The sequence below is a fragment of the Myotis daubentonii genome, chromosome 2 (genome assembly GCF_963259705.1).
Source record: "Myotis daubentonii chromosome 2, mMyoDau2.1, whole genome shotgun sequence".
In the NCBI taxonomy this organism is placed as follows: domain Eukaryota; kingdom Metazoa; phylum Chordata; class Mammalia; order Chiroptera; family Vespertilionidae; genus Myotis; species Myotis daubentonii.
Window position 1 is genome coordinate 214,230,970 of NC_081841.1, and position 26,831 is coordinate 214,257,800.

Sequence of the window (26,831 nt, forward strand, 5' to 3'; positions counted from 1 at the left end):
GGGGGGGGCTGGGGGGAGCGGAATTTGGACTTTGTGGCTCTAAACTTTCTCTGCTTTCACAGGGTGGGGGTACTGTGTTCCCTTCTGAGGGTGGTTGAGACTGAGGTGTGTGTAGCAGCGTAGAACCAGTTTGTTAACACTGCCAGCCTCCCCATCCCTAAGGGAGTCCTCTGATGGGGACAGCGGGGGCTGGAGAATGCAAAGTGCAAAGGCTCGGAGGCTTTGGGGACGGCATCGAGGAACCAGTCACCCCGGCAGGCAGCGGTGGTCGGGGCCTGGCTCTCAAAGACGAGAGGACCAATGTGTGACCGTTTGAACCTGCTTGTGAAGCGCAGACAAGTCTCGTAACTTACCAGGCAGCCCCCCTCTCTGTCTGTTTTCTCCTCTGCAGATTGGCTGGCCTGCAGCAGGCGCCCAGTAAACATGCACTCGCCTGCCCCTCTCCTGCTCAGATGACAACGCCGGCGGCATCATCATGTGATGGTCCTGCCCTCTCTGTGCTCGCTTGGGTGCAAGGGATCTCGGGAAGCGAGCTGGTTAGATGCTGAGCGGAAGTAGTGGATCTGAGGGTTCAGGGCTACCCTGTGGCCTTTACGGCTCAGCATATGGGGCGTCTAGGTATGCTTTTCATGTCCTGCCCACTGTCATTCAGAAAGTGTGGAGTGGGGGGGTCACTGTGGGCTGGCCCTTCAAGGCCCTAGTTTGACCTTTTGGAGATCTGGTGCTGCTGGGATGAGAACTGGGAGCCGGAGGCCTCGCTGCAGGGTCCTTGGATGGAAGAAGAGGTGTGTGCCTGTCCGTAGAGCAGCGGTTCTCAAGGGGGTCGAACGACCCTTTCACAGGGGTCGCCTGAGACCATCAGAAAACACATATATAATTACATACTGTTTTTGTGATTAATCACTATGCGTTAATTATGTTCAGTTTGTAACAATGAAAATACATCCTGCATATCAGATATTTACATTACGATTCATAACAGTAGAAAAATTATAGTTATGAAGTAGCAACGAAAATAATTTTATGGTTGGGGTCACCACAACATGAGGAGCTGTATTAAAGGGGCGCGGCATTAGAAGGTTGAGAACCGCTGCTGTAGAGAGAAGCAGGTGGTGGTGGTCTGGGCCATGAGCACCGTATGGAATCTAAGTGCTGGAGGAGTCTGTTCACATGAAGGATATTGGAAAGAGAAAAGAATGAGTCATCTTTACTCCCTGGGACTGTGGTTCTACCTGCTGCTTCCATCGCCCCTCCCTCCCCCCGCCAGATGGATTTAACATTAAAATCCAGCCAAGTCTTCAACAGCCCCTTTAGAAGTTACCGAGTTCTCCTCCTCCTCCTTGGCTCTCTCTTCCTTCCCCTCCTACCTGTGTCCCTTCCTCTTCCTCTTCCTGCCCTGCCCCCACCCCTCTCCATAGAGGGAAGAGCAGGCTAAGGAGAGGGGTAGTTGTGGCGTGTACATAGATGTCCATTTTCTAGATGGAGATGCATGAGACCACAATTTATGAAGCTTGGGCCTTCCTATCCCCCAGAAGTCTTCAAGGATGTGGTTTGCTTTTGCATTTCAATGTGGGAGTGGCCCCAAATGCCTCTGACCATCAAGTGCTCCTTGTGCCAGATGCTGGCTATGGTTCTAGTCTGGAAAACACTGACACTCATGTTCACTGAGGCCCTGCCCTTGCTGCCCCCAAGGGGAGTCTGAACTTGCACTTCCTAACCCAGCTCACATGGGGAGCCTCTGGTTTGACTGGTGGGGGTTTCACTCACCATCTTTTTTCTTTTTTTAACAAAGCTGGGAAATTATATGGCCACAATGAAGAAGTGCACAGCAGAAGAAATAAAAGGCCCATAACCCTCCCTGACTCACAGTCTTACTGATTTCTGAACATCTGATTGGGGTTATCTGCTTAGTTCACCCTGTTTCTTGAGCAAAACTGACACCCCCATCCCCACCCCCAATCTGCAGATTATATCAGAAGACCAGAAGGCCAAATTTGAAGGGTTTTTTATTTATTTAAGTGGGCAGTCCTAAAAATAGGCATGCGTGCTTGAATAACCCAAGAATTAAATCCCCGGCTTTTGAAATGGCTCGATTTCTGTGGCGCAAGCAGATGTTTTGAGTCCAGTTGCTACAAACGTGCTCCCCAGCACTCAGCTCCAATCCCTCGCCCCTTGTGTGTGTGACCAAGGTCCTGACACCTCGTGTTTGCATGCCGCGTTTCGCTCGGGAAGCATGGCCACATGCGTGCGCATCGGAAATGGATCTTTACGGGAACATGTGGTCATTTCCAGAGCAACACATTTCAAAGCACAAACGGTGCTGCTTGGTCTCCGCCACCCCTAACCCATCCCGTCTCTTCTCGTGAAATTACGGGCGTGCCACACAGTCAAGTGGCAATGCGGCCTTTCCCCCTCTCCCCCTAGGCCTAAAATTGGCACAGAGCCCATGTCCTGCTTCATCCTCAGACATCAGCTAATTCTTCTAACTGCTAACGAGAATAGTAAGAAATTCCTTGTCCTCTGGGTATGTTGTTGAGAGGATGGCTGTACCTGGGATATAATGAACTCCTTTAACTTGGTTTGACTGTTTCACCTCCATGTTTCCCAAAGTCCTGAGGGTTATATGTCACCAAAAAATTAACCCAACCGAAGACTTCTTCAGCCAGAAGTCTGTTATCAGATTATACTCTACAGCAGGGATTCCCAAAATGAACTTGGGGAAGATGACCTGTCTTGAAGGGATATGGTCACCACATATCGAAAGCTAAGCTTAATCTCTTTTCTCAAACCCACCCCCAGGTCCCAGTCTTCTGTTTTTGATAAAATGGAAGCACTGTCTTCTCAGTCCGCCAACTGTCCCTTCTTTTCTCCACATACAGTTCCCGCGCCCACCTTCTCCCCGTTCCCATGAGTGGCAGCCCTAGACCAGGCCCGTGGCTGTGGATGTCCCCAGTCTCTCCCCTCCTCCTGCTCTGCGCCCTGCTCACGCTCCTTGTGGATTTCTCTCTCACGCATCGCCCATCGTCACCACTTCCCCGCGGGGACCTTCAGGCCTCCAGGCGGTGGTCCTCCCACTTGCACGTGGATTTGGGATTTCTCGGGGGGCTTGCTGAGCCACAGCCCCAGAGCTGCTCATTCGGGGGACCTGGTGAAGGGCTAGTGACATGCTTTTCTTACAAGGGCAGTGCGTAGCCCTGCTCATCCTTTGAGGCCTCGGCTCCAGGGCGAGCCGGGCTCCAGATTCCAGGCTGCCCTGGTCTATTCACTCTGACTTCCTCCCTGCTCTTGGGCTCAGCCAGTGCTCATTGGAGCCCCTCAGGTCACGTAAGGACACGCATCAGGCTCCTCCAGAGAGCTCTGTGTCTTAGCCCCTGATTCTCATCTTCGCGGTAACAGGTGTGGGCACGACTCAGCAGAGGGCCTGGGGGAGTGAGGGGGCCTGGACTTTGTAGACAAAACACTGAGCAGCGTCAGCAGGCCCTCCCTGTGGAGGCCAGCTCGGCCAGGAGGCCTTTGTTCATGGCAGAGCCTTGAACAAAGCCTTTTCTTCTTCCCATTCTCTGGCATTTAATTCCCCATCTCTTTTCTCTTCCTACTAGTCACCTAGTCACGATGCCCTGCGTCTTTTGGTGGCTTCCCGGGTTGAAGAGGTTTCTGAATCTTCTTACTACAAAGCCACAAAATTGCCTCTGAATTTTAATCTGAATATTGTTTGTAGCAAAGACATTGGCTAAGAGGACCGTTATTGTAGTTAGGGCATGTTACAGGGTGTCTGAGTAATAGTCGACAGACTCATATTTTACAGGAAACAGGAAAGTTGTAGTTTAACTGAAAATAACCTGGACATGGACACATGGTATCCCCATTTTACAGAGGGAAAACAGACTTAGCGATTAAGCAATAATGACGCATGATTGTATTTCCATCTTTATGCACACGGAGAATAACTGCTTTGCTTTCTAAAGTAGCATGTTGTAGTTACTAACTATATTTGGCACCGTGGCTACAGGTATGAGAAAGTTTCTGCCAAGTTAGAGAAGAGTGTGTGAAGATAGGAATATATGACTGGGTGATATTTACTCCAGAAAATTATTAGCAGTTTCAGTTTTAAATACACACAGATAGCGTTTAGTGGAAACTGAAAGAAGGTATATAAATGTAAAACACAGAAAAAAGTCTGGAAGGGACTCACCACACGGGTAATAGGGCTGTCATTTTTTTCCTTGGTGTTATTCAAAAATTTTTCACTATGAAAATAACAACTTGGAGGGGAGGAAAGAGAGCGTGTGGGAGGAGGCGAGAAGAATTATAATTAAAAAACAACAAATGCCCAGCTCGTGTGGCTCAGTGGTTGAACGTCGACCTATGTACCCGGAGGTCACGGTTCCATTCCCAGTCAGGGCACATGCCCGGGTTATGGGCTCAACCCCCAATAGGGGGCGTGCAGGAGGCAGCCGGTCAATGATTCTCTCTCATCATGGATGTTTCTTATCTCTCTCCCTCTCGCTTCCTCTCTGAGATCAACTAAAAACTATACTTTTTAAAAAACACAACAAGAAAAGGAATCCACCCAAACATGCCTGGCCTTCGTTACCTTAGGGAGGGTCTCCACGTGGTTCTTCCCACCAGCTCGGCCTGCACAGCCGGTCTGCTCTCCGAGACCCAGGCCTGTGCCTCCTCTTCGCGAAGCCTTTCCCGTCTCCTTTCTTCACACCTCAGGCCAGCAGCGACTTCTCCCACGTTCGAGCAGTCCTTTCTCGTGGTGCCAGAAGTCCGGGTACCGTCTGTCTGATTTCCCTAGGACAATGTTTCCTGACCACTGCACCTGTGAAGGCCCCTCCCTGGAGTTAAAAGGAATTGCAGGCTCTGGCATCACAGTAGCTGACCTTTGACTCCTCAGTCTCTAAGGCCTGCTTGGCGTTCCTACGGGTATCTGGACCCCTTGCAGTGTCTGAGGTCCCGAGGGCGCAGCAGCTCACAGGGTGAGAACAGCTGCCCCTTAAGATGACTGGGCTACGGGTCAGGAGTCTGCTGGGCAGGCGTGCTCACTGAGCCAGCGGGGGAAGACAGCGCAGAGAAGGGCGCACCGCGGCACCAGCTCTGCATAGCTGTGAGTGCGCATGACACACGTGCAGACGTGTCTGCGCATCCTGCGTCTTGTAGCCGATGATCGTAACTGGCAGATGCTCTGAGAAACCGAGTTCCCAGCCAATTACAGTGCAGTTGGCAAAGGGAAACAGTGGAAATGATCACAAAGAGCATCTGGTCAGCTGTACCTCAATTAAAAAATAAAGACTTTAGATAACGTGTGGACGAGAAACTGAACGGCAGGTCGTTTCCCTAAGAGCCCACACAGGATGGGTCCCCTGCCGCGCCCTCAGTTCGTTCACTCAGCAAACACCGCCTGCTCACGGGGCAGCCGCTCCCCAGGGCCCGGGGGGCCAGGGCGGGCACGTGAGGCCGTTCCTTTTGGTGCTTTCTTCTCATGTGCTCGCTCACCTGTCTGTCTTTCTCCTTAGGGCAGTGATGGCGCTCGGAGATCCACGCTCCTGAACAGTGACGAGCCCATGGCGTATTTCTATGACGACGTCAGAACCGTATACGAAGGTTTCCAGAGGGGCATCCAGGTGTCGAGTAAGCACTACTGAGTTTACGTGCTGATGCTTAAGGATTCCATTCAGGAGTGGCCTTGCTTCGTGTCCCCCAGGCCTCCCTCTCCTCCCATAACCCCTCCGGAGCGAGTCCCTGCGCTCCCTGGCCCCTCCGCACGGCCCCTGTGGCAGCAGAGCAGGTTCCCCGGTGAAACGTGCTCAGCACGTCGTGTATTTTATAGTCACACGCACATTAGCTCATTATGGGCCGACTTCTCTGCAGTCACGAGACCTGCCTAACTGGCCCCGGCCCAGTATTTTTCAAAGCTCTCAGTCAGGAGACGCATATTTTAAGAAATAAATGCTGACGTCCCCAGGAAGCAGTGTTTCATCGGGGGCCCTGGGGACATGGAGCGTCCCTCAGTTACCAACGGGGCGGCAGAGACCCATGTCCCGCACCTGCCCTCCCTTCCAGCCCTCTTCCCGGCTCCTCACGGGGCACGTCCCCTCCCCACCCACACAGCCTGTTCTTCCTACCCCAGCCCAGGGCACTTGACATATTCTTACTAATCCTCTAAATTCAGGTTGCACTTCTCCTTTTCTCTAACACCTTCCTGGGCTATCATCTTCCATCCCCTTCCTTCAAGGGCGGTGTCACCCTCCTCCTCCCAGCATCCGCACCTGTGTTACCCACCTCCTGTCTCGTCAGCGCTGCTCCTTGACCAGGGCAGCCGCCTCTTCTCTCGGCACCGACACAGCCTGGCACACATACCCCTCTTTTGCTTTAGTCTCTTCACTTTTGCTTGATCCAGGTTCCGCTCTAGAAATGGTCCTTGGGGTCCACGCTTTATTGAAATCTCTTGGCGGTTAGACTGTGATCTCCTTACGGTCACGGACTGTGGTGCTGTTGCCCTCCATCCCCCACATGCTGCCTGTGGCCTGTGCGCAAGCGGGGCCGTTGGCTTTTACTTGACCCTGGCAAGTGGGACTCTGGGTTCACTGTGTCGCCCCAGTGTTCCTGCAGCACATTCATTAAGCCCCACTATAAAGGGAAAGCAAACATACTCCTAGATATTGAATTTACAAATTTCTTCAGAGTTAGTATCAGGGTAAGGGTTTGTCTATGAGAATAAATAGAAGGTAGATCAGCCTAGCATAAGGGCACATGAAAAAAAAATATGTATGCCTGTGTGTGTGTGTGTGTGTGTGTGTGTGTGTGTGTTATTTACCACTATCACAAAGCACATATGTGTGTAAATATACATACATTGTTTCCGCTGTTAGCAAAGGATGGGATTCATCTAGGGCAGCCGTGGGCAAACTACGGCCCGCTTGAAATGAATAAAACTATTGAAAAAAAAGACCGTACCCTTTTATGTAATGATGTTTACTTTGAATTTATATTAGTTCACACAAACACTCCATCCATGCTTTTGTTCCGGCCCTCCGGTCCAGTTTAAGAACCCATTGTGGCCCTCGAGTCAAAAAGTTTGCCCACCCCTGGTCTAGGAGGATGGGGACTTATGTCATACTTCTGAGTGTGCCCTGATGTTAAGACAAGTCACGTAACTTTTGGGGCTCACTTTCTCTACTGGGAAAATGAAGGACTGACATGAATGTTTCGGAGAAGTTGAAAAAAGTAAGCTCAGTGTTTTTAGCCTATACTGACTGAAGGCGTGGCTTTACAGGTTATTTTACTCTTACTTCTTTCCCCAGAGGAGCTTTTTATTCCAGCTTTGATTTCCCGAGGCTACCCTAAGATTGCCCTTCCGTAGGAGAGCGTGACCAGAGCTAGATAGTTGGAGTTTGCTGAATGACGGCAGAGCCAGCCGGGAGCTTTTAGACCTGGTGTTTCAGAGCTGTGCTGGGGCACGGTTTGCAAAGATTGCGTTCCCTGTGTCAGTGCTTCGCATCCCCAGCTGCACTTCAGGGTCAATGAGGGGAGGGGGAGGCTTTTGAAAAATACTAAGGCCCAGGCCCCATCCCTGTCCGATTATGTCAGGAATGTTGCTAGCAGGGCCTGGGTATAGTATGGATTTTAAGTTCCCCAGCTGAGCCTGGGGCTAACTACTCTGTTCTAGAGCTAGAGTCCCCAACTTTTCCTGTGAGGGGCCAGATAGTAAATGTTTTCGGGTTTGGGGCCATCTGGTCTCTTTTCAACGATTCAGCTGCAGCTTTAGATAATACGTAAGGGAATGAGTGAGGCTGCGTTCCAAAAAGTGTTTACAAGAGCAGGTGGCAGGCCTGATTGGCCCGGGCTGTAGATGGCCCACCCCTTTTCTTGAGGAATAGAGATATATGATTTCTTATGGCCAATGCATTTTCCATCTGAAAACATCATCTGGTGGACTTAGCCGGTCTTTTTTATTCTTGGAGATGACGACATACACGTTATATTAGTTTCAGGTATACAACACAGGGATTCCCACAGTGAGTCTAGTTGCCACCCATCACCTCACATAGTTACAGACTTTGTTTGCTTGTGATGGCGACTTTTAAGATCTGCTCTCTTAGCAGTTCTCTAACACACAGTGCAGCTTGGTTAACCAGGCTCTGTGCATTACCCCCGGGACTCGCTTATTGACCCCTGGCAGCCGGGCCTTTATTGCAGCCCCCGAGGATGGAAGAGGCTCTGAGAACAAGGCCCCTTGGCGCTCTCTCCTGTGTTGGTCAGGACGGCCTGAGTCCTCACGACGGGATTCTGGAACCCACACGTGCACCCCACTTCTCAGGGCCCCAGAGGGGACCGTGCTCTGCTTTTCCTCCCCCTTCCTCCCGGTCCCCACCCCAAACATGAACCCCTCAGCTGGCTCAAACAGAGAATGGTGAAGCCAGATGTCTTAGGTCTCAAAGCGGAAGTGTAAGATGCCGCGGTCAGAGGGGAGATGACAGAGCTTCCGACTTCATTCCATGCCCCGGGGAAGGGGCTGTGCAGGCCCAGCTCACACCGCTGGTGGCAGAGCCTGGTTTCCTCAGGGCACGTTCCTGTGTGCGGTCCGCTCTGACCGTCCGAATGGCAGCTTGTTTCCGGGTGGATTAGCCTTTCCTTCAACAGCTACAGCTGAGCTTAAAGTTCGCTTGGATCCACCTGTAGAAAGGAACGTGTGTAATTCCAGATGTTAGTGACTTGGATTATATTAGTGAGCTAGCCTTTAGCGTGAATAATTAACATAATTAATATGGGTCTTTCTTTCTGCTTATCAGGTACCTAAGTGGGAATCGGGACACATCCTGATATTTCCTAACTTTTGCATATTCCTTCTCTCCTCTCATTTCCTCCCCTCCTGCCCCATTTAAGAAACAAAATAGAAATAAGTAAACACGCAAAGAAATCAAACCAACACCCAGGGAGAGTTGTTTCCCATCTGAACTCATTGTTTCTAATCTGAGGACCACTAGAGTCTGCCGGAGACCGTGTAGAATGAGCTGGAATACAACTTGAGATGTTGGTGCGTGTGACACCCATTGCTTTCTCCTTTTGCAGATAATGGCCCTTGCTTGGGCTCTCGGAAGCCAGACCAGCCCTATGAATGGCTTTCCTACAAGCAGGTGAGTTTTCTGGCTCTGTGGGCGCCTTGCCCAGCTGTAGTGGTTCAGTTTGTGGGTTCTGGGAGCCATCGAATGTTCGGGCAGGAAGGTCCCTGCAGCACGTATGTGCCTGACCAGCTCAGAGCTTTAGGATAAACATGCAGCATCCGGATGGGGAAGTCTGACACAAAGATTTGGGGAAAACTAGTGAAGTGATTTAGCTCCGGGTTCAAAGTACTTTATCTTTTTTATTTATTGATAGAGAGAGGGAGGGAGAGAGAGACATCAATTTGTTGTTCCCCTTATTGATGCATTCATTGGTTGATTCCTCTATGTGCCCTGACCGGAGATGGTACCCGCAACCTTGGTGTATCAGGATGACGCTCCAACCAACTGAGCTATCCGGCCAGACCTTAAGCTCTTTATTTTGGAACCAATGTGGGTGCATTGTGGAGTAGAGTATAATTTTGAAGATAAAATTCTAGAAATGTGTTGAAGCAGGTGACTCCCCCCAGACCCGTGGTGGGGTAGGACTGCTCCTCTCTGCCGTGAGAGGTTCTACAAGAGTTGAGAAGCCCCAATATAGAGTAGCCCTCAATTTGTAGATGAGGAAGACGGGTCCCAGAAAGGGATAGGCTCACCCCTGGTCCCAGCTGGTTAGCAGCAGAAGCAGGGCCAGAAGTGGGGTCCGTGCCATCTAGTGTGGGGCTCAGCAGTGCGTCCTGGCAGCGTGGGACCCCTGCGACATGTAACCCCAGGGCCACCGTCAACAGCCACACAGAGACACGCCTGTGTTCTTCATGAAAACCAAGGACGCTGGGGTCTGGCAATTCTCACTCTTGTCCCTCCCCACGTGCGGCTGGGTCAGTAGTCGTCTGTGAGTGGCAGGTAGCAGAGCAGGAGGACACTGACTGTAGCTGTAGTTTTATGATTCCGGTGAGTCCACACGCCCGTGCTTCTCCGTGGTCCCAGGGGAGCCTGCGGACCCACAGGAGCAGCTGGCAGGGGTGGCCTGGCTGCCTTTGTCCCAGCGCAGCTGCCAGGAAGTGCTCCCTGCTCCAGGGGCGGGGCCTCCGGGCCTCCGTGAGCACACGCAGGCTTCCTCCTTCCAGGCTTTGTGTGGACGTGTGGTTCGCAGTTGCTGTCGTCCGGGGTGTGTATGTGGAGGGGTTGTCATTAGGAGCCACGAGCCAGCTCAGGAGCCAAGCGTCAGGTCTCCCAACACCAGCGCACAGCGTCCTCCCTTCCCTCGCCTGAGCGTCAGCGGCTTCCGAGGCTTTGCCTGGGTATCTGGAGCGAGAGGGCAAAGAGGCGAGAACGGTGGCACGCCTGGGTTGTAGGCGTGACTGGGTGGATTTTGCTGTTTTGTTTGCCTTCCCAAAGCCAAATAATAGTGTTCAAATAGTAGTTTTCAGATCCCTCCTTTTTGCACGTGGTTCACAGACAGTGTCTGTGTGTTGCACATGCATCATTGCATGATGGTCTCAGGCCTCACAGCATCCTCAGGTGCTTTCTGGAGTACCTGTGCCGCGTTACCCACAGCGGTATTTTCCCACATGACTTCTCTCGTGTGTCGGCGGGAAGCGAGAACTTCCCATTGCAGGCTGGGTTTTTCTGACACTGGACTCACCTGACACCAAGTTTGGGTTTGTACATTCCCATTTGTTTTTTTTCCCACTACCTGGGGGCTCTGACCTTCGGGGGCAGCAACCCCTTTTGAAGAAAAGTACGGACCCTCTTTCTAGAGACAGAAAGTCACGCATGTTATCCCAGGGAGCTCTGTAAACACTGCAGGCACGTCCAGGCTCCCGTCCCTCAGTGCCAGCCATGGTTGTGAAACAGCCACGGCGTGTGCTGGTGATGAGCATCCTAGTGTCACCCTCTGCCACTCACCAGTGTCGCTCTCATCCCACGGCAGAGCCACGATGGCCCTATGGGCAGAGCCAATCAGGTTCTGGGCACAATAGGTGAGCTTGACCTCCGACAGGTGTGGGCATGAGCTCAGGGCACTCCTGAGAAGAAAGTAAAGAATTCCAATTTTAAAGATTTTAAAAGCTTTTTTTAGTTAATTTGGGCAGGAATGGGGAGAGGATGGGGCAAGTATATAGTCCTGCCTCATTTTTATAAATCTACCTATTTTTACTTGGTTGTAATAATAGGATGCATTTTTGTGTATTTTTACTTAGGATTGTTGCACATATTCTATGTTTGGTGTGGTTTCCGTAATTGTAATATGTATGCGCCGTATGGCATTTCCCAGAGATGTGCATCGGTACTTAACCCAGCCGTGGCTTTCGGCCCCTGCAGTTTGGTGACTTTTCAGGGATGGGGAACGTCCAGCCCGCAGGCTGTACAGGCCCGCGGAACCATTTGGTCTGGCCCTGCCAAGACCGGAGGATTAGTAAATTAAATGTTTGACCAAATACAGCAGGCTAATTTTTAAGTTGATAATTTTGTATGGCTCACAAATTATGTTATAAATATCCAAATGGCTGTTGGCAGAAAAAGGGTTTGCCACCCCTGCAGTAATTTTGAAATATATGTCTTTGTACATAAACATTTATAAGCCTTCTTTTACGATTGAATTATTTCCTAAGAATAAAGTCTCAAGAATGGAATTGGAGAGCCCAATGAGGATAACTTCCTTATTTTTTAAAAAGATCTTCCCCAAACTTGCTGTTTCTGTCTTGATACCAGATGACAGGTTTTGGCTGCTTTGCTGCTCTTTATAAATACAAAAAAAAAAAAAAAAATTCTGCGTCCCTGTATGTCTTTTATAATTTGATGGGAGTTTGTAAAACTGGAGTCTGAACGGGCCTGGGTGAGAAGCCCTGCCCACAGCTGCAGCCGTCGCTCTGCAGGAGGGCCCGTGAGGTCAGAGCTCTCAGTGAGTCCTGGTGAGGAGGCCCGTGTTGTTCAGAATGTGTCCCCGACGGTGCCGTCTGCTCGGACCTTCTCTGTGCGGTGCTGCTCCGCTGTCCCGAGCTCCGTTCCTGGGGTCGGGCCTGAGCTGTCGCTGGTTCTCCTCCCGCTCCAGGTGGAGGAGATGTCAGAGTGCGTGGGCTCGGCGCTGATCCAGAAGGGCTTCAAGGCTGCCCCCGACCAGTACATCGGCATCTTTGCCCAGAACAGACCGGAGGTAATGCCCGGCTTGCCTCGCCCACAGCCAGCCTTCCGGTGCCCACTCCCTCGGGGACCTCCAGGCCAGCCCGTGGCTCACTGACCTCCTTCCTGCTTTTAATCCTGCAGTCCCCGCCCTTGGGATCTCCTTGCCTTTCTGTCCATCTGTCCAAATTGTGCTGCTCTTGCAAGGGGCAGCTCAGTTACCTCCCCGGAAAGGTGGCCCTCAGGGCTCTGAGTCACTGGCTTGTCTTGTTAATTATCTTTCGCACTTGCCTCAGCTCTCCCAGCACATTGCACCTCCTTTTAAGCAGGGTCCTCACTATGAATCCCTCGGGGCCTGGCGTGGAGTAGTAGATGCACTTTAGAGGCAGTGTGGTCTCGTGGAGGGTTCCATGATGACGTGTCGTGTTCTCTCCCCGCCCTGCCGTTTGTTTAGTGGGTGATCATTGAGCAGGGATGCTTTGCTTTCTCCATGGTGGTCGTTCCCCTCTACGACACCCTGGGAACCGAAGCGATCACTTACATCGTCAACAAAGGTACGTTGCGGCCTTTGGGCGGACGCTGGCCTCGTTGTTAGAGTCAGTGATTTACATTGGCCTGTCTTTGATTTGAAAGGGGTTTTATATTTAAATGTCCATCTACCTTTTAAAAATTATACAGTCAAGCTCATTTTCCAGAGTATCTTGCCCATTGTACCTCTTGTTCTCCAGCTGAACTCTCCCTGGTTTTTGTGGACAAGCCGGAGAAGGCCAACCTGTTGTTGGAAGGCGTAGAAAATAAGCTGACCCCAGGCCTTAAAGTCGTAGTCCTCATGGACTCCTATGGCAGCGATCTGGTGGAACGCGGCAAGAAGTGCGGGGTGGAGATCACCAGCATGAAGGCCATGGAGGTGAGTCCTGCCTGCAGGTCTGCAAGGGTCCCAGGGTCATCGGGGCGCAGGTGTGGCATCCAGTGGACCGCACCGGCTCAGCGCTGGCTGGCGGCCTCAGCCATGAGCGATACGGAGCAGAAACTCCTGTCCCGAGTGAAAGAGAATTCCACGGGCGCACCCGGAGCCACTGTCCCATCTACAGCTTCCTCTCCTCCCGCGAGTGGCAGGGCTCACCCGTTCGTCCCAGAGCCCGGCATGCCTCGCCCGTGAAGGCGGGAACGTGATGCTCACTTGCAGGCGGGGACTGAGCTTAGAGCCTCTTTAGGCTTTGGTGCCTTTCACTCTCTGATCTGTGTCTAAAACGGAGCCAGGCATGGACATGCGCCTCCTTATTCTGAATATTTTCCCGAATTGCTTTTGTAGAGGCCTGGTGAGTTTCCAGCAGGGATGTTGGGTTTGGTTTATTTTCACACTAAATTTCTTCAGATTCACATTCATCACGTTAAAGGTAACCATTCTGGGAAAATGAGTGCGGCTCACACTGAAATTGCCTATTTGGCATCAGCTCACGTGAGAAGCTGATTCTCCCTTTTGGCTCGGAAATTAGAGTTCAATCCCAAGTTGCAGGCAGGAGGAGGACCTTGTGTGCACATCATAGCAAGTAATAGGCTGAGTAGAGTCAGCAGTTCCCTTTCTGAAAACCTATGTGCTTTCCTGGATCTGTTATAAATAGGGTTTAAAATTTATGTATGGTTTTCTATAAAGCATCGAGGCTATATTAAATAGGATCTATCAACCCTTTCCTGCGGAACTTCAACATCAGAGAGAAACTGTCATTTGTTGTAACAGAGCCTCCTGCCTCACTCACAGACACACACACTCACACTCACACATCACACACTCACATCACACACACACACATCACACACTCGCACATCACACACTCACAGACACACACTCACACATCACACTCACAGACACACATACACACACACCACATACTTACACAGTACTCTCACATTCACAGACACACACATCACATACAGACACACATACACACATCACATACATGGTACCCACACATTCACAGACACACACATTACACTCACAGACACACTCACAATCATACATCACACATTCGCAGACACACAGACACTCAAACATCACACACACATCACACACTCACACATCACACACATAACACACTCGCACACATACGCTCACACACACATCACATACACAGTGCTCACACACATTCACAGACATACACATCAGGCACACACATATTACATACATACACAGTGCTCACACTCACATATTCACACTCACACATCACACACAGACACACACACATCACATACTTACACAGTGCTCACACTCACATATTCACAGACTCACACTCACAGACACACACATCACATGCTTACACAGTGCTCACACACATTCACAGGCACACACATCACACACAGACCCACATACATATCACATGCTTACACAGTGCTCACATTCACATATTCACAGACTTACACTCACAGACACACATATCACATGCTTACACAGTGCTCACACTCACATTCACACACACGTCACAACTCGGAGACATACAGACACACACATCACATGCTTACACAGTACTCATACATTCACACACACGTCACAACTCAGAGACATACAGACACACACATCACATGCTTACACAGTACTCATACTCACATTCACACACACGTCACAACTCGGAGACATACAGACACACACATCACACACACACATACACTCATACAGTCATAGCCACACATGTACTCACACATTCACTCTCACACACAGACACACAGCAGTATGGAGCCTGAGTCCATAGGAGACAATACATATATTGTTAAACTGGTTGTTTTACTTGTAATCCTCTGTCTTAATAATATAATCTCTTTTTCCCCATCTCCCCCTTCTCCCTAACCTCCCCAACACACACACACACACACACACACCGGAATTTTTTATTTTTTTTGTCTTTTTTGACTACTATATGATAAAGAAGTAATTTTAAGGTTAAAAGTGTAGATGGGTGAATGAAGATTATAATATAAAATTTATATTAAAGTCCTTATTTGTAAAAGACATTGCTTTATACTTACCTGTGTAATATGATTCATATTTTGTTTTTAAAAATTTTGTGAGCAAAAGATTAAGGTTTGAAGAAATGAACTTTTCTTGGCCTTGTGAAAGCTTACGTTTATTGTAAAAGTTGTTACTTGTATCTCTAGTTGATGCCTCACACCTCTGTTGATTTCATTGTTGTCGTACCTTTTAAAATGTAAGTATAGTTGGTATACAATATTATGTTAGTTTCAGGTGTACAAAATAGTGATTGGCATTTTTAGACCTTAGTATGTGGCCCCCACTAATTGTAGTAATCACCTGTCGACACAGACTTATTTAAAATTAGGTTTATGGCTGACCTTGTGATCATGTTTATGTTACTATACATTTATGTGAGATCAAAGATAGAAATATTGGTATTTGGAATGTTTGCATTTTATCCAATATTTTATTATATGATTTTAAAACATGAAAATAAGTTGAAAGAATAGTACTGTAGATGGCAATGTACCCACCAAAAGTCTACAATTAACATTTTGATGTATTTGCTTAATCACATGTTTGTCGCTCACTCTGTCCCTCTATTCATCCATCAGTCTTTTACTTAATACATTTTCAGTAGGTTGCAGATTTCATCACCCTTAGAACTACAGAGTGCTAACCATTAACTGAATTCAGTGTTTCCTTTGCTTATGGCTCTTCTTTTTTGGCATTTGGAACCTGAAGATGGCAGCTTGTTTGCTTTTATGATGACTGTGCTTTCTTCTAAATGATCACGTAAGACAGGCTTCAGGCAATGAAGCTTTCTTGGCAGAGTGCACCAGTTTGGATAACGTAGTTCTGTTGGTGGCCATAATGGCACCAGGTGTTGGGTCTGTGGGGTCAGACTGGACCTGGGTTCAGCAACCTTTGTACGTGAGTTCTAGGAAAAATTTCAGGGCCAAGACTAAATACCAAAGAGAACATTTATTTAGAAAATCACAGAGGAGGAAGAAATGAGTCAGGAAACAAGTTACAGAGGCAAAAGAGAGGGCCCTGGAGCTAGGAGAGAGGAAGGGGAGGGCAAAGGGCCTGAGGGGTGGGGAGGAGACAGGAGGGGAGGAGCAGGTTGGATGTACTTACTCCCTCCTACAGCTTTTAAGGGTGGGATTTCAGGGGCGGTCCCAGGGGAAGGTCTCATAGAATATTCATCAGCTTTTCAGGTGTGTCCTTTCAGGGTCTCTACTGATTGCTGGCCAGGCAGGGGGCGTAGTCCAGTGCCGCTGGTCCCGGGGTCAGCACAGTCCTGGGCGGGTTTTGCCGCTTTTCTGGGCCTGGAGCTGAAGTACTAGTACAACTGAGGCCTAGATGTTATGTCTCTAGGGAGGAAAGGCCAGGGGATCCAAACCGCAGGACCGGGATCTGCGGGGGGAGGAGAGGTCACCCTGGGGGTGAGGTCCTTGATTTTCTGGTTTTGCCTGTTGCTAGGCACCGGGCTTTCTGCCCCAGTGAGTGTCTGTCCTTGGCTCACCAACCTTTCTCTGTCTAACCGCCTACCACAGTTCCCAATAAACTGAAAGCTAAATTGCATATCATTACTGCTTATTTGACTTAATATCAATTTTTGAAGAATTAGGGATCTCAAGAAGTTGTGTAAGAATTTTGAGTAGATGAGTGAGAATTTAGATCTGATGAAGATTATTTTGGAAAAAGAGGGAATTCTCATTGATTTAGTTCTTAGTTGGCTTCAGTTTGAATGTTAGTATTCCTGTGCTTAATCAGCGATCTGCTATGTATGTAACTTAAAATGAAAAGAAGATGAAAAACTGTTGAAAACTGTGCCGGACAGAAACTCACTGAGGCCTGCGCACACCCATGTGATTTTTATTAATCTAGGTGTGCTCACTCAAGTGGTTCAATTTCCATAGGAAAAGAATATACAGAGTTTATTTTAAAAATTAATAGAGATTAGCCCTCGCTGGTTTGGCTCAGTGGGTAGAGCATTGGCCTGCAGACTGGACAGTCCCAGGTTCGATTACAGTCAAGGGCACATGCTCGGATTGCGGGCTCAATCCCCAGTAGGGTACGTGCAGGAGGCAGCCAATCGATGATTCTCTCTCATCATGATGTTTCTATCTCTATCTCCCTCTCCCTTCCTCTCTGAAATCAATAAAAATATATTTTAAAAATAAATAAAAAATTAATAGAGATTAATGTCGTTACAGAAACTGCTTCATGCAGTAAACGACCAATGTCACAGCGAACCCGTGGCGGGAGTGGCCGCTGGGATGCGCAGCGCCTCCTAAATGAACCCATCCTTCTCTTTGTTGTTAATCCTCACCTGAGGACATTTTTCCATTGATTTTTTAGAGAGAGTGAAAGGCAGAGGGAGCGACAGAGAGAGAGAAGTACCGATGTGAGAGAGACACATCGATTGGTTGCCCCCTGCCTGCACCCTGACCCAGGCTGCGGATCGAAGTGTATGCCCTTCACTGGAATCGAACCTAAGCCCCTTCGTCTGTGGGCCGACACTCTAACTACTGAGCCAAACCGGCTCAGGCGAATCTGCCCTTTGTAACCTTCACGTCCTTTCTGGAGCGGCCTTAAATCTTCCGTCCAGGCCTGTTTGATAATCAGAAGTTCCCAGGTCTTTTCTCCACTCCTCATGGGGAGTACGGTACTGGGCTTCTGAAATGGCTGGCATTGAAATCTGAGCACGGACTCTCTTTGGATGAAGGTGTTCGCTACGCAGAGTGGGTGAGCAGGCACCTGGCTGTGCTCTGGTTTGGGGACCAGGATGAGCATCTACAGCTAGTTCTTTGGTGACGGTCAGGAGCTGGGTTTTGTGGAAGGTCAGAATAGGAAGTCGGGGCCAGGAAATCTATCATAAAACACTCTGATTCCTGTCTTTTGAGTAAATCCTATCCCAGAGGCCATCCTAATACCATTTACAGAGTCTCGTGTAAGAGAGACGTCTGGACAGTGGCTTCTCAGAGCCGTGGGTGTGTCTTTGGCTCAGGTTGACTTAAGTTGCCGTGGTTGCCGTGATAGGAAGTGTATGCTGTCTCCGGGCAGCCGCCAGTGAGTCCCACAGCGAAGTCAGGTGGAGGGACTTGACGCGACCCTCTTCTTTACATGGACAAGAGTGTCCGTTTAAGACGCTTTTCTCTTCTCTCTAGGACCTGGGAAGAGCCAACAGGAAGAAGCCCAAGGTAAGACGGTCAGGCCTGCCCAGTCCCCTGGCATTCCCACTATCTGGTCTCCTCGGCGACGAGCAGGAGTGGTCGGTGACGGGTCATGGCTCACAGCTGTCTGTTCTGACTCCTGCGCGCTCTCTCCTTTACTGTGCTGCAGCCTCCGGCACCGGAAGACCTTGCAGTCATTTGTTTCACAAGCGGAACCACTGGTAAGCTTCGCAGTGGCCTTGCCTCTGAGCGGTACCTGCCAGTGTGTACTCCTGCCCCCTTCTGAGGACGAGTTACTTCGGTGGGCCGAAGGCAGAAGAGACAGAAGTGGTTCAGACACTGTCTTCTTGTCCCTCCGTGAGGCATTCTCAGAATCTGAGTGTCATATATTTCCTCAGCCGTTTATTGAAGGTGACACTTCATCCATCGTCCTGAGACAAACTGTATCGGTGATTTACAGAAATACAAACAAACTCCTGGTTTTTCTTCTCTTATTGCCACACACCCTCCAAAATTTGCCCATAGCAGTAAAGGTTGTTTACGATACTAAGTTTCATTGAAAGGATTGCAGATCGCTCAGGAATTGATGTGACTCAGCATTTGGCTTTCCTGGATGTACCTGACTCTGAGGCCCCTGAGGCCCTAGCTATGGAGTGTTCTCTGTGTCTGTTGTTCGTTTCTGGATGGAGTTTCTGTCCTCTGACTTTGTTTGCTCACGTGTGTTCCTCAGGCAACCCCAAAGGAGCAATGATCACTCATCGGAACATAGTGAGCGACGCCTCGGGGTTTGTGAAAGTGACAGAGGTAAACTTTGGGGATGTTGCCATCTTTCTTCATGTTCATTGGTTTGCATTAGGCCTCGAGAATGAAAGCGGTTAAAGGCAGGGGAGAAATGACTCTCTTGTGCTTTTATCTCCTAGCCCAGTGGGGGAAAATAACTTCCTTAAGTTGGCAATGAAACATTAGATGCTGCTGAAGGTTTTGAGTTATTATTACTTTTATGGTCGGTTTGACTTCCATTTTATCAGAAGGACTAAAGCCTCCAACTTCAGTTGCTATCCAAGTGTCTTAGTCTGCGTGGGCTGCCGTAACAAAATAGCCCAGACCCAGCAGCTGAAACAGCAGCATGCTGGACGCTAGCAGTCCATGATCAAGGTGCAGTGAATTCGGGTTCTGGTGAGGGCTCTCTTCCTGGCTTGTAGACAGCCGCCTTCTCTCTCTGCCTCGCATGGCCTTTCCTCTTGTGCACGAGGAGGATGAGAGAGTTCTCTGGTGTCTCCTCTTCTTACAAGGACATGGTTCCTTTTGGATCAGGGCCCCGTTCTCATGACCTCATTCAGCCTCAATTACCTCCCAATGGCCCTATCTCCACATATGGCCACATTGGGTTAGGCCTTCGGCATGAGTTTGGAGGGAACTGGGGGGAGAAGCCACCATGCAGTCCATAACACCAACGGTATATTTCAACGTGCCCTTTAGAAAGTTGCTATTGAACAGCGTGACGCCCTCTGTCTCAGACCCTTGGCACGGTTTGCGCAATGTGCGCGCTCGGTCTCTGTGGGTTCTGTCTGTGGCAGGGGCCTGCACCTCTCGGGTTGGGAGAATGGGCATCTCTGCTGGTGCAGAAGGTCGATCTCACTGCCACTTACACTCACACCCTCTTAGTCCGAAACCCCTCTCTTGGTATATACTTTCTAAACAGGAGCCAACCCTCACTACCTTACCAAAGCTCGCTTCTCACTTTCTAATGGGCCTTCAAAGAAAGCTTCAAGTGCATCAGTGGCTCATGAGACAAATGGTTATAGAACTTTTGTTTAAAGTACTATATTATTGGGGCATTCGCAATGTCGTAAAAACTTCTGATCATACTAATGCAGACGATGTTGTTGCACTAAATCGGAAAATTGAAAACTGTAAATACCATTGAGTCTGATTTCTGATCGTCTAGCACTTGCCCACAGAGAAGTACTAGTTTGGATGCAGGTCATCCTGGCATGAAATTACTCTCAGGTTGGGCATGTCCAGGCTATGTCACGTGCTCTGGGACTCCTGTGCTCGCTCAGGACTGGCTAACGACGCGAGACTCCATGCAAACGCTCGCTGTGCCGGCCACGTGGAGCGGGCCTGGAAGCCAGATGTCCGGACTCAGTCCAGATACAAACCTATCGCCACCCGCGCGTCAGGGGAAAGCAAGTCCCTGGCGCCAGCCCAGAGCTTGCATGAAACAAACCGGGCTGTGTTTCACGGGTGAGGGGGGCTTTATGGTAAAGCTGTTGATCAAACTGAAATACTCCAGATGCACTTGCGCTGTAGGTAAAAGGAGCTTGGAAATCCAGTTTCTCCTACCTTCCCTCCCGCTTCCCCTGTACAGCATAACATGCTGTCTTACGTGGGACTGGATCTCGTATCTCCACAACATAACGTGCTGTCTGTGTTGTGCTGGATCCTACCCCGAGCGGGAATCGAGCTTGCTGGGCACTAGGGTACTGTAATTTTGAAATAATTAATGATTAGAGCACACGATCCCCTTGCATCCCAATTTGGGCAAAACATTTCTTATTTTGGCTAAAGTCCTGAGTGCGTTCACTTTGTCATTAGAAATGACCCCCACCCTATCTGAGTAACTGAAGTATTGCTTCTCACTTCACTCCTGAGTGAGAAATACGTGCCGAGCGTAAGCAAAAGCCTTTCTCCCGAGTGTTGAGGGATCATGTGCTCTAAGAGACGTGGGAAATTGCTGGAATCTTAATGCCTCTCTGCCTGCTGGTGTCTTTGCTTACAGAACATTGTCAATCCCACCCCAGATGATACTCTCATCTCTTTCTTGCCTCTTGCCCATATGTTTGAAAGAGTTGTCGAGGTAAGGCACTGAGTTTTGTTTTCCTTGCTTGCTTGTTTGTTTGTGTTCTAAGTTGTTGTGTTTTACAGAAGGTACTTGGCCTGAATGCCAGTGACACACACATTTCGTTTTTACCACTTGCACACATGTATGAGCAGCTCATGCAGGTAAGTCTGACCTCACACCGCCATCTGTACTTAGTTCTTGCCGAGCCCCGTTTTAGAAATGGTGCTAATTATTTAAAGGAGTACAATTTTTTTTTCTGAGTCTGAATACTTGAACTTGAATCATTCATTTTAAAATTAGAAGCTCAGACTTTTGAAGGATATGAATGTGGACATGATTCCAGAAAGATTGACTATAAAAGTTGAATTTTTGTGAATACCATTCTGTAAAGGCTTCTGCTCTGTGAGAAGTCTCGGTTTTTTATTGTGCTTGTTCTTAAATGCACAAGTTGCTTAAGACTAATTTTTTGTCACCAAAATTCTAAGTGACCTTGAAAAAGCAGGATGGTCTTGACCTTTGCCTGGGCTCCCAGGACACAACTGTGTGACTAGTTTAAAAACTGGCCAAGAGCCACCTTTTTTCCTTCTTGGATAGTTCTGGATTGTATTCTTCTTTTTTTTAATGGTTGTTTTTCTTTTTTTTAAATCCCAATTGTTGAAAGTATTACATGTGTCCCCTTTTCCCCCCATTGACCTCTCCCCGCCTGCCCCTCTGGGTTGTATGATAGGAGAAATGAGCAGCATTCCTTTATTTAGCAAGTATTTATTGAGCAGCACCCGTGCGCCTCACCCAGAGCTGCTTACCAATGGCTCCGCCCTTGGATTGCCTGCGCCTGGTGGGATTTCCTCACCCCTGAGGACCAGGGATCTTAGCTCCCATCTTCCAGTCTTCCTTCTGCCTCCTACACACCTCAGGAGAGCTTGCAAGCTTAGCACGAGAGGGCAAATGAGTTGATAATGGACCATGTGTAGCTGGAGGTAGTGTTAGACATGTGCCTGGGAGGCGGGACACACGGATACAGCCTCTGAGCTTTCATTTTTAAGCAGTGAACCCTGGTGCCTTTCTAGTGGTTTCTGCTTTCAGGCTTGAACCTTCCATTTGACCTTCCATTGCATCATCATTTTTAAAATTTTATTTATTTTTTTATTAATCTTCACATGAGAATATGTTTATTGATTTTTTTTTAAGAGATAGGAAGTGGGGGGGGGGGGGGGGAGAGAGAAACATCAATTGGTTGCCTCCTGTACATGCCCTGACAACGGGATAAAGCTCTAACCAACTGGGCCACCTGGCCTGGGCTGTTGCATCATCTTCTTCTTGTTAAAATTTGAAAGAGGCATGCCAAAACCGGTTTGGCTCAGTGGCTAGAGCGTCAGCCTGCGGACTGAGAGGTCCCGGGTTCGATTCCGGTCAAGGGCATGTACCTGGGTTGCGGGCACATCCCCAATAGGAGATGTGCAGGAGGCAGCTGATCGATGGTTCTCTCTCATCGATGTTTCTAACTCTCTCTATCTCTCTCCCTTCCTCTCTGTGAAAAAATCAATAAAATATATTTTAAAAAAAAATTTTTGAAAGAGGCAGACTACTTGCCAAGTGCACATGGCTCCCAGTACAGTTTGCATCCAATAGGAAAGTATTCATGCAATAGGTTGCAGCTGAATGAGAAGCCACACTGGTGTGAGTTGTCCTCGTGTCTCAACTGCAACATATTCAGTGGCTTTTTAGAGATTTTTAGTTATCTGCACTAATAAAAGAGAAACATGGTAATTGGCGTACGACCGCTACCCTTTTCATTGGCTAATCAGGGAGATATGCAAATTAACTGCCAGCCAAGATGGCGGCCGGCAGCCAGGCAGCTTGAAACTAACATGAGGCTTGCTTGCCTCAGTGACGGAGGAAACCAACGTTCCCCGCCTGCGGCTGCAGGCCTCTGAGCGGGCAGTTTAAGAAACTCTGTAACAAATATCACCGGACTTCAGCCAGCAGATTGGCAACATTGTAAGCAAAGGCCAGAAACCTACTTTCAGCCGGAGGCCTAAGAGCTGGAGCCAAGCCTCAAGGTAAAGCTGGCCCAGAATAAAAAAGAAAAAAAGAAGAAAAAGGAGCAGTTGGGAGCTTCAGTCACCCCCAGCCTGAAAACAGCCCTCAGCCCCTCACCCAGACTGGCCAGGTGCCCCAGTGGGGACCCCCCACCCTGAACCAGGACACCCTTCAGGGCAAACCAGCCGGCCCCACCCTTGCACCAGGCCTCTAACCTATATAGTAAAAGGGTAATATGCCTCCCGGCACCGGGATCAGCGTGACAGGGGGCAGCGCCCAAACCCCCTGATCGCCCTGCGGCTCTGTGTGTGACAGGGGGCGGGGCCACAACCTCCCTATCCACCCTGCTCTGTTCGTGACAGGGGAAGGCGCGCCAACCCCCTGATCAGCCATGCTCTGTGCCTGATAGGGGAGAGCTCCCCAACCCCCCCCCCCAACGGGCCCTGCTCTGTGTGTGACGGGGTAGAGCCATAACCTCCCCATCGGCCCTGCCCTGAGTGTGAGAGTGGCGGTGCCCCAACCCCCTGATCGGCCCTGCTCTGTGGGTGATAGAGGGCGGTGCCCCACCCCCTGATTGGCCCTGCTCTGTGCATGACAGGGTACAGAGCCCCAACCCCCCTGATGGGCCCTGCTTTGTGAGTGACAGGGGGCAGCGCCCCAACCCCCTGATCGACCCTGCTCTGTGCGTGACAGGGTACAGAGCCCCAACCCCCCTGATGGGCCCTGCTCTGTGAGTGACAGGGGGCAGCGCCCCAACCCCCTGATTGGCCCTGCTCTGTGCATGACAGGGTACAGAGCCCCAACCCCCCTGATGGACCCTGCTCTGTGAGTGACAGGGTGCAGTGCCCCAACCCCCTGATCGGCCCTGCTCTGTGCGTGACGGGGTGGCGCCGCAACCTCCCCATCGACCCTGCCTTGAGTGTGACGGGATGGTGCCCCAACCCCCAATCAGCCCTACCCTGATCGTGACTGAGGGTGGCATCACAACCTCCCAATCTCCCTGCTCTGTGCATGACAGGGGGTGGCGCCCCAACTCCCCAATCGGCCCTGCTCTGAGCCCGACCAGGGGCTGCACCTAGGGATTGGGCCTGCCCTCTGCTACCCGGGAGCAGGCCTAAGCCAGCAGGTCGTTATCTCCCGAGGGGTCCCAGACTGCGAGAGGGCACAGGCCGGGCTGAGGGGCCCCCCCTCCCCCCCGAGTGCACAAATTTTTGTGCACCGGGCCTCTAGTCCTATATAATAAAAGGCTAATATGCAAATCGAACGGCAGAATGACTGGTTGCTATGACACACACTGACCACCAGGGGGCAGACACTCAATGCAGGAGCTGCCCCCTGTGGTCAGTGCGCTCCCACAAGGGGAGCACTGCTCAGCCAGAAGCTGGGCTCATGGCTGGTGAGCGCAGCAGAGGTGGGTGGTGGGCCTAAGCCGGCAGTCGGACAACCCCCAAGGGGTCCTGGACTGTAAGAGGGCACAGGCCGAGCTGAGGGACCCATCCCGCTCGCCCCCCCCTCCCCCATGCACGAATGTCATGCACCAGGCCTCTAGTAAAAAGAGAATGAAACGCTGATAAGATTGGACTGTAGGTACTAGTAAGCAGCTGAGTTTTTGTTTTGAGAATAAATTAGACCTAAAGTGCCTGGAAGACTAAAAACACTTGATTCTTTAATGCCGTGTCATTCAGTTAACATAGCAGAACCTCTGAGATCCTCACCAAACCAACATACCCTGGTTTCTGTTAGGTCCCCATCTTCAGGATGATCCAGAGAAATGCCCCATTTCCAGGTTGTACAGTCACCTAAGGCTGCAAGAACTGATTTTAAAAAGCTGCCTTAAGTGTAGATTTCTGGAAACTGCCCTGAAATGCTACAACCATGTGTGTGGGTGTACGCACAACCCCCCCCCCCCACTGGAGTGCTGCAGTGTTGGTCACGTGTGCTTCCCCCCCTCCAGTGTGTGATGCTGTGCCACGGGGCGAAAATAGGATTTTTCCAGGGAGATATCAGGCTGCTCATGGATGACCTCAAAGTGCTTCAACCCACCATCTTCCCCGTGGTCCCGAGGCTGCTGAACCGGATGTTCGACCGAGTAAGTTCACGCACAGAGCACAGGCCGAGCGCCGACCCCGAGTCTCGGCTGGAGTCAGGCCTGGCCAGGCCCCTCTGTGTGGCCTTGGACAGTCCGGTTAGTCTCACAGAACTAGAGTTGACTCATCTGTTCATTAGCTCACAGTTGTTTTTAAGGAGAAGACACACTCATAAACATGAAGGCACAATGAGGTATGGGTGGAGGTCATTTTATTTCTATAATTAACTCTGAGCCTCTGTTTTCTCATCTGTACAATGGACTGTTGCCTCCTCTGCCTTCTGTCTGCCTCATAAAGTTGCTTTTTGCATCACATGAATACAGTGACTGTGAAGTGGTTTTATAAATTGGAACACTCCAGGCACATGTAAAATATTGCTTAGCCACCTTGAGAGAAGTGACTAAGCCAAACCAGGGATGGAGAAAGCCAGGCCCCTGTGGGGCCCTTACAGCGTGGAGCACACGGCCAGGGCAGGGTCAGCAGTGGCGGGCAGTCTCCACGGTGACTTTGGCCTGGGCAATGTGATGCTCTTTATTTTGAGGCATGGCTTCTGCCATCTGTGAGAACCTACTCATTTTTTAACAGTTCTTCTAGAAAAAACTTTTTAAAACAGCTCTACACAGTTTACCCACTCAGAGTGTACAGTGCGTTCACAGAGTTATACGACCATCCCACAGCCCATTTAGAACATTTTTATCACCTCAAAAAAAAAGCCCTTTACCTCCCCCTGAGTTGTCATCCTGCTACCCGCCTTCACCCCTCAGCAAAAAATAATCTGCTGTTTGAATCTATAGATTTGTCTATTCTGGACTTTGATATAACTGGAATCATGCGATGTGTGTTCTTTTATAACTGGCATCTCACTTAACATGTTTTCAAGGCTCTTCCAGGTGGTAGGATGTATCTGTACTTCATTCCTTTTAGCAGCCAGATAATATTCCTCCGTATGGATGTAACACATTTCATTTGTCCGTCCATCCACTGATGGGCATTTGAGTGGTTCCCACTTTTTGGCTATTATGAATAGTGCTGCCCCGGACAGATGCCTGTGGACAGGTGTTTCCATTTCTCTTGGGTAGATACCGCGGAGCGGAATTGCTGGGTCATATAGCTCTGTGTTGACCTGTTTGAGGAACCGTTTTCCAAAGCTGCACCGTGTTACATGTCCACCACCGGGCCTTCACGCCGTCACCAGCACTTGTTGTTATCTGACTTCCCGATTCTAGGAATTGTGACACCTTCTCCCTTCCTGACCCCTTAGATTTTTGGGCAGGCAAACACCACACTGAAGCGGTGGCTGCTGGACTTCGCCTCCAAGAGGAAAGAAGCAGAGCTGCGCAGCTGCATCATTAGGAACAACAGCCTGTGGGATAAGCTGATCTTCCGCAAAATACAGGTAGCAGCCGGCCTCACTGCTACTGGTCATGGGGACTAACTTGGGCTTCAGATTTTCTGGGGGGCGCTTTTTAAAAGAGAGGTGTGACGCGA

The 26,831-nt window shown here is 49.8% G+C and overlaps 1 protein-coding gene across 4 annotated transcripts in view; it reads left to right on the plus strand.

Annotated features, from left to right (window-relative positions):
* ACSL1 (acyl-CoA synthetase long chain family member 1) overlaps positions 1-26,831 on the plus strand; it is a 61,293-nt gene that overhangs the window by 25,967 nt on the left and 8,495 nt on the right. The window contains exons 3-14 of one of the 4 annotated variants that reach the window (XM_059685687.1): positions 5,520-5,634; positions 9,076-9,140; positions 12,157-12,258; positions 12,679-12,778; positions 12,953-13,131; positions 18,366-18,398; positions 18,541-18,592; positions 19,102-19,175; positions 21,154-21,231; positions 21,300-21,377; positions 25,211-25,345; positions 26,605-26,739. In XM_059685687.1, coding sequence (XP_059541670.1) covers positions 5,520-5,634; positions 9,076-9,140; positions 12,157-12,258; positions 12,679-12,778; positions 12,953-13,131; positions 18,366-18,398; positions 18,541-18,592; positions 19,102-19,175; positions 21,154-21,231; positions 21,300-21,377; positions 25,211-25,345; positions 26,605-26,739 — 1,146 coding nt within the window. The remainder of the gene's footprint in view (positions 1-5,519; positions 5,635-9,075; positions 9,141-12,156; positions 12,259-12,678; positions 12,779-12,952; positions 13,132-18,365; positions 18,399-18,540; positions 18,593-19,101; positions 19,176-21,153; positions 21,232-21,299; positions 21,378-25,210; positions 25,346-26,604; positions 26,740-26,831) is intronic. The other 3 variants (XM_059685688.1, XM_059685689.1, XM_059685690.1) reach the window with 3 other exon arrangements.